This window comes from Nestor notabilis, unplaced genomic scaffold (genome assembly GCF_000696875.1).
Source record: "Nestor notabilis isolate BGI_N333 unplaced genomic scaffold, ASM69687v1 scaffold28355, whole genome shotgun sequence".
NCBI classification, from domain to species: Eukaryota; Metazoa; Chordata; class Aves; order Psittaciformes; family Psittacidae; genus Nestor; species Nestor notabilis.
In genome coordinates, this window is record NW_009931004.1 from 13,553 (window position 1) to 20,961 (window position 7,409).

The window sequence follows — 7,409 nt, forward strand, 5'->3', positions numbered from 1 at the left end:
CTCAGAAAGAAAACCTAGGATTATGAGAACAAGACAGGGGTGGGACAATACCACAGTCAGGAACTGTGCTATTTCTGGTCCCTATTATACATGTTCTCTGGCATATTACAAGCTGCCTAGTGTTTTATTAAGTTAACACTCTCCTACACAAATACTGGCCAATAAAACTAGTATTAAACACAGTCATGGTTTTAAATCACCAGTACAGCAGGAACAGCCCCACTTAAAAACTTCTTTCACATGTTATCGTGGCATTCTTAGAGATGATTGAGAGAAATAACTGCAAGAAGGCTACTTAAAGGAATTAAGTATTAGACCTTGTTTTAATATATACACAAGGATTTCATTTAGTTGTTTTCTTCATTACAGGCTGCAGATTACTGATTCAGAAAGATGCCAGGCAGCATTTCTTTTTAAATACAGAAGAAAGTTTTGACTAAATCTGCTTCAAAACTCTCAGAAAAAGAAAGTCTACACACATGCACATGGAATGTTCAAAAGCCATGTATTAGAAAGACAGGTCAGGTTATTTTTGAGGTCACACCAAAAAAAAAGGCATAATTATGTACCAGCAAAAGATGAGCTACAGAGTAGTGTTCAAACAGCACATGATTTATTGTGGAAAATCTGTTCCCTAACTATTGTTCATGCATCTGCATTAATAGAATCCAAAACCTTAGCAGTTCCACATGGCTAAGCCCACAAGAAAGCTAAGGATTGGCTACTAAAAGCTTCAGAGTCTCCATAAAGCAGAAATACAAGCCACTGCAAACATGTTAGAAGCACAGCAAACTTACAGTGTCCCACATGACTACGTTGACATCAGTACTGAAGGAATTATTGATATGCTGTGTAATATACAGATTGACAAAATCGCAGAAGTGATGGTACATATTAACACCTGGGAAAGAAAGAAAGAATTGTTATGAGAACACCACGGTACTCCCTCCATTTTTAGTTGGTTTATGCACTTGTTCCTTATTAGTATCCTGCATTTTACATTAGTTTTCCCTTGCTTCTGACTGAACGCTTTTTACACACCCTAAAAAGGCAACCTTCTAAAGGGAAGGAATTGAGTTAAGAAGGAATTGAAGTAAAATGTGTTTTTAAAAGTTCAGAGAAATAGAAGAGTGGCAAAAAACAGTGTAAGAAAAAGTTAAGTTTCACAAGCTATTCCTCATTACAGTCTGCAACTGCTTGCTGAAGTGAATGAAAGCAACTTCCGCTTTAACAATAGCTAGTTAGACATACAGGAAACACTAAAAACAGGCCCTCGGCACTGATCTTAGTGTTGCTTTACTAGGCTTAAGGGAAGCTCTGTCTGCAAGACTACAAGACAGAACTTGTACATGCACATGAACCAAAGCCCAAGTAATTCCTCAGTTGTTTTTTTCCTCAGAGCATTCTTGTTCATTCTTGGTTTCTTAAGTTAATACCTTAAGACCATGAAGCAAAAAAACTACTGTGAAACTGAGGAGATAACATAACCCAGTTTTCTTGTTGGCGAAGACCAGATCTCAGCTTTGGAACCATGTGCACAGAGTCCCTGTTTCTAAGCTTCTGATCAAAAAGAGCTGCTATGACAGGAATTAGCTGCCTATACTGCTCACACTGCAATTTCCCCTACCTCCCCTAAAACAAAGGAGCTGGGCAAAATCATCTCCTGAGCCACAGCCAGACCACCCTGTTCAAAGGTACTGACAGCACAGCAACGCTTCCCCAGTAACTGCTCAGGGGCCTGCAGCAACTTTGCTTAAACTTTAAGATACTGGCCTGCAGGGGAAGGAGGGTAATTCAGTTCACAGTTGCAGTGTGTCACAGGCAGCTATCCAGTTTAAACACAGCTTACCCACAGCAGCTTGTTTGTATGTCTACACTCTGAATACCCACTTTCATTAACGTATGTCTGCAGAATATGCTGCATGAACAAAAAGGTTGGTGAACTTCACAAAATGGCTGGTTCCTGAAGATGTCTGGGTGCTGCCCCTCTTTGAATATCACTTCCTCTTCCATATCACTGAATACACAAAGAATACTCAATTCCTGAACACATACAACAAGACACATACACCCATGCCTTGTGTTTCATGGTATGAAACCTGTCATCCAAAACCACGGCCTAAATCAAAGACTGTGCCAAAGAATCTTCTATATAGCAAGTCAAAGAATGTCAAAACACAGTCCAGAGAATGTGCAAGACAAGCAGCAGGAAATTTTTCTCCTTTTTAAATTTTCTTTTATTCATCTGTGGAGAAATGCAAGACGTAAATTTCAGTTTCCAAGTTCATCAATGAAACTACAGAAAAAAAAGGAATTAAAAAGTCACATCATTTTTCAAACTTAAAAATATATTACAAGTGAACTTGACAATCATAAAGGCATAATGTAGATGGGCAAGTTGGATATGGGCTATTTTTACTGCATAAAGGTACCAATTACCTGCATCTAATTTCATGAAGTATGTTGGCTTTTCAATAACAACATCACACTTCCCATCTTCTAGAGGCCTGAAGTTTAATGCAGTAAACGTCTGGAGTTCTGCAAACCTACAAAGATTCAATCACACAGAACACACTTTGCCATTAACATACTCAAGCAAATGTACTTCATCCAAGTACATCTAAGATTTAATAACTGTTCACCCAGTCCATTTGATTTAACAGGACTGCTGAAAACTGATAGAGTCTGACAATCAAAATGATTTGAAATTGTAATGGAAGGTTCTTCAGGTTATGAGCTTCAAGAGGTTAACCACCACCTTTGATCTCAGGAGTCAACAGTGTCTTTGATCTACAAATCAAGGCAGTAGAGATATAACGAAGAGCCTTAGAGCCCAAATCTGTGGGTCTAAGCAACTTGATCTGCATTGCCAAAGACACTTCAGCAAGATCTTCATGCTTTGGTCAGAATAATGAATGTAAATGCAATATGACTATTCCTGGATATGAACAAGGATGAGCAGTTAAGATGACAATAGCAGGTAGAGAAGAAAAGTCTTTTCCTCCTGTGCCGCTATTCTTAACTGAAACTGACCATCAATACAAAAAGAGGAGACAAAAATGAGAAAATGGTAAAAATGAATTCTTATACAGATCTTAATGGCTTCAACTCCCCCATGTGTCATCAATTAACTGGCAATGCAGCTTTGAAGTGCTAACATGCAACTTGTGATACTTTACCACCTATCACAAAGGACCCTCTGCACTTCCTACTCAGCCTGTCGACTGTTGCCCATTTCACACTCCAAACACAGGCTCCCTGGGAGCACCATGTGAATGTGTATCCAGATCAGGCATTACAGTGCCCCCACTGTCAACAAAGACCGTGTGAACTAGGACACAAGTGCAAACTTCAAGGCATTTCACAACAATTGCCTCCTCGTATAAGCAAATTAGGCACAGGACCAGCATCTTGTCCAGAAAACACCTGAAGGTTAGAACTTCAAATTAAAAGACGTTTTCAGACTGTTTGCTGCTGTCAGTTAGGCAGGACACAATTACACATAGCATAGTTCAGAACATTCTGCATCGATGCAATTACCCAAGGTATCGAACATGAACCCTCAAACCAACCTTAGAAAGGAGCAACCATTTCCTCAATATGAAATCCCCTACACACAGCTGCTAATGCCAACGAAAAAGAAGAAAGAATTACAAAGAGAACTTGGAAGCAGCCTTTACAAGCGATTCTTACCAAGACTGCAGAGGGCTCTTGCGCTGACCTTCAGCCAAAAATGCCTTAACGTCAAGGGTGCAGTGACCTCCAATTTCTCCCTTCTGTAAAAAGTCTTCTTTGAACCTAATGCAAATTAGTAAAAGTCTATCAGCTTTTGTGCAACAGTGCTACAAGTGCTCTACAATCTCAGCTACATACTCCATTCAGCCAAGTACTTTATACGCATTTAAAACCTCCGAATTTCTTTAGCATAAATCAAGAACATCCCACAATTCCCAAATAAGCATAGTGGTGGCCATGGAGTTATACACATTAATTTAGAAACCAGCACTAATCTATTCAGAATGTTATTAGGAAACATTTTCACGTGCCAAAACGAGTAACTTAATTAGATTTTTCTACATGATTACTTACAGAAGCATCATTAGTTGTTTGAGGAGGAGGGAGGTTGGTTGGTTGTTTTTAACAATTCCTCACTGAAATTCACCTCAGATTTCACAACCCAGTTAGTAACCCAGGAATTTTATACAGCGTAAGAGTGAAGTGCAAGACCACGTTTGATGAAAACAAACTGCCAACTACAAGCACTGTCAAGATCAAGAAAGGATGTGACTAAGGACACAGAAAGGTTTTCCCCTCTTCCATCAGAAGGGAGGATTTCAATCACCCATCATTATTCCATAAAACTGGGAGCTTAGGTTTTTAAATAACCTGCACTGCTGACAGCAGCAGCAAACAGCAATCATGAGGTGTAGATCTCAACAGGAGCTCAGCAACAGGTCTCTGATCAGCAGTAAAGCTCATGGCAACAAGCACACCACTTTGCTAAACAACTTCTGAAGTCCTTTCCCCTGCCATCCCCTGGTTTTACTGTAACATAAGCAAATCAGAGACCTGTCATGGTTTCTCTTTACAGTTCGTAAATCGATGTACAAGTTCGTGGCTCTGCAATGCTGAAGGTACTGAGAACAGGTCAGAGATGAATCTCCCTGTTAAGAAAAGGACAAGTAGGATTTAGTGACTAACAAAAAAATCACATGTAAAAACAAGTGAAAAGTATCATATCTATTAGAAATACCTACCGTTGCTGCAGGCTTACAATGTGTTTTCATTTCATTGAGCCTTTCTCGAATGTAACCAAAGTCAGCTTGTTTCCAGAATATCTGTTGGGCTGTCTCAATGTCACTTGCCCTGATATATGAGGAGAGAGAGGAAAAAAAAAAATTATAAAAATCAAGGTCCATTGCTTAGTTGTAGCAATAATTTTAACAGATAACATTTTTACTGCTGAAAATGGAACAGAAGAACCAGCCAGTTGCTTTATTGACATGTAAGATGCAAAACAGGAAGCAACTCACCAGCTGCCTGTAAGTGAAAACATCAATGACAATTTAAAGCTACTCTCCCGTAAAAGGGTATAAAATCTTTTTTCACATTTTTTTCCTCTGCTTTTAAAGCTAAGAAAGGAAATACACAGTTATTTTAGGAATCTGAATTCAAGGCTAAATCAGAATAATGAAAACATTGTGGCAGGAAGCATTTCAAATGGTATTTTCTTCCTTAAAAAGTTAAATCTTTCATGCCATGTTGAAAGACATATGTAATGTATAAACACACACATATATACACACATATCTCCACAAAGGATAATCCTTTAAATATCACAATAATGGTCACTTCACAGCTAATATGAATGTGGGCACTACACTCTCTTTTTTCTTTCACATGCTGTACTTCATACATTGAAAATGAAACTTACCATCCAGTTTCAACATAATCACACACTGGGTAACTGAACCTGTGATCTGATTTACAAGATTTCTCATAACCCCAGCAGGATTTTAGCTTCTTCAAGTATTTCTGTAACACAGGATGAGTGAATCAGGTTACGCAACAGCAAAATGGGAAATGACTTAAGTCAGTTGTCAGCTTATAAACTACCTCTCGCAAATAAATCTTGCATGAAAGGCTTTCAGTTTGGTCTGTTTTCAGTTTCAGAAAGAACACACAGGTTCCTTATGCACAATGGTGGCTCCAAATAGGACACACGTGAACAGCAACATTATCCTTAAGTGTCTGTCCCAGGACAAACACTTTTCCTGACCCAGTAGGTAGGATTCCAAAATTTTCACCTCACTGACAGATAAAGATAACAAAGCTAAGCTCACACAAAGCACGCTGCTCTAAGCTCCAATCTGTCTGTACCATTGCTGCCCAGCTAAATCTGGATTCATTGCCTTCTGCAGTGCTTTATGAAGCCAGAGAAGGGGAGCACAGCTCCCACCCCCAGCTCTACAAAGCAGCTCCAGCCCGAGAGATGCAAGAAGTGCTCCTGACCCACATGTAGCTCAGATCCTCAGGTTCACTGTCCCTGCTTCAGGTAAATGAATTATGTGCAACCACAGGGTAAGATTGAATCAGTATTTCACTGATTTGCCTATACTCCTGGCACTGCTGCAAAAGCAGTACAGCACGCTGAAAATCACAGGCCCAGAAATTCTAACTGTACTTAGTTCAAACACCTTTCTCACGCACAAGAGTTACTCAGATTAAGATCATCATTTCAGCTCTGTAACAATTTAAAAAGAAGGGGGATACAAACCTTGCAAACCAGTAGATTTAAAATCCAGTCTTAGGACAGCATCAGACAAAGGAAGAGCTCTGTACAGCTATTTCAAAAGCACAATTCCAATTCCCAGTGGAACCGACTAATTGGCAAGGAAACCAATTCATCCCCATCTTTAACTGCTGTGACACCAAGGAAAAAACCCACCCCAATATTACATTTGAAGAAACAAGAAAAGCAAACCTACTTTATATGGGCAACGAGGGTCCTGCTGACAGATGCCAGCAATATGCTGGTTATTGTGCAGAAAGTAGGGAATGTGCTCATCCGGCAGGTTGATAGCACTGTAGCTATATAATGGCTCTTCTGGAGCGTTTTTGAACTCTGTAAGATTTTCAGCCAGAATTCCTTGCAGTAGCAATCCAAACACAAGCAACATGAACATGGCAACCTGTGAGCTCTGTACTTATCAAAAAAATAAACATAAAAGACACTTAATGTTTCTGCATCATAGCACATTTCAAGCATACAAGACAATATTCAGACATACAGTCAAAGCATTTGCACTTGTATTTCTGGGGTGATTTCTTTTTCCTATGAAAAGTAAAACCCTCACTAAGAGACTAGATTGTACAACCTCAGGATTATCTTCGAGTCATTAGTCATTGAGCGCTATTACAAACTCGCAGTCAAACTAAAATGGGTGTGTTTACTTTAGCTGAATCCCACAGGATCCTGAGAGTTCAAATGTGGAAACTAACTATAGAGCATATAATATCCAGCCAGAAGGAAGAAAATGTAGAAGTATTCGGGGGAGGGGTGAGAAGAGGAAGAACTTTAGTTTAAAAATAGGTATAAAAAGAATACGTTCTCCACTTTGAAAGAAACTAATCATAAGCTGAAGGAAAACTATGTAGTCACAAACAAATGGTGAAAATTGAGTCTGTTTCAGGATGCTCATTTTTAGCAGTTTACATCATGTCAAAGAAATTTTGAATACTAAGTTATTAAATTAACTGTAGTTAATTTTAAGTATACATATCTATATACTCTAAAGCAGACTACATACCTTTCTGGTAATGCAGTCTTCTCATCGAACACAGCTGCTCTGAACCATTAAACTTCCCAAGGAAAGAAAAGGATGGCCTGTATCTAAAACCCCTTTTTT

At 39.0% G+C, this 7,409-nt stretch overlaps 1 protein-coding gene across 1 annotated transcript in view; it reads right to left on the reverse strand.

Annotated features, from left to right (window-relative positions):
- Positions 1–6,686, reverse strand: part of EOGT (EGF domain-specific O-linked N-acetylglucosamine (GlcNAc) transferase) — a 15,589-nt gene extending 8,903 nt beyond the window's left edge. The window contains exons 1-7 of the mRNA XM_010015684.1: positions 6,489–6,686; positions 5,435–5,535; positions 4,758–4,866; positions 4,570–4,664; positions 3,694–3,798; positions 2,440–2,546; positions 798–901 (exon numbers count right to left, since the gene is read on the reverse strand). Coding sequence (XP_010013986.1) covers positions 798–901; positions 2,440–2,546; positions 3,694–3,798; positions 4,570–4,664; positions 4,758–4,866; positions 5,435–5,535; positions 6,489–6,686 — 819 coding nt within the window. The remainder of the gene's footprint in view (positions 1–797; positions 902–2,439; positions 2,547–3,693; positions 3,799–4,569; positions 4,665–4,757; positions 4,867–5,434; positions 5,536–6,488) is intronic.
- Between the last annotated feature and the right edge of the window lie 723 nt (positions 6,687–7,409).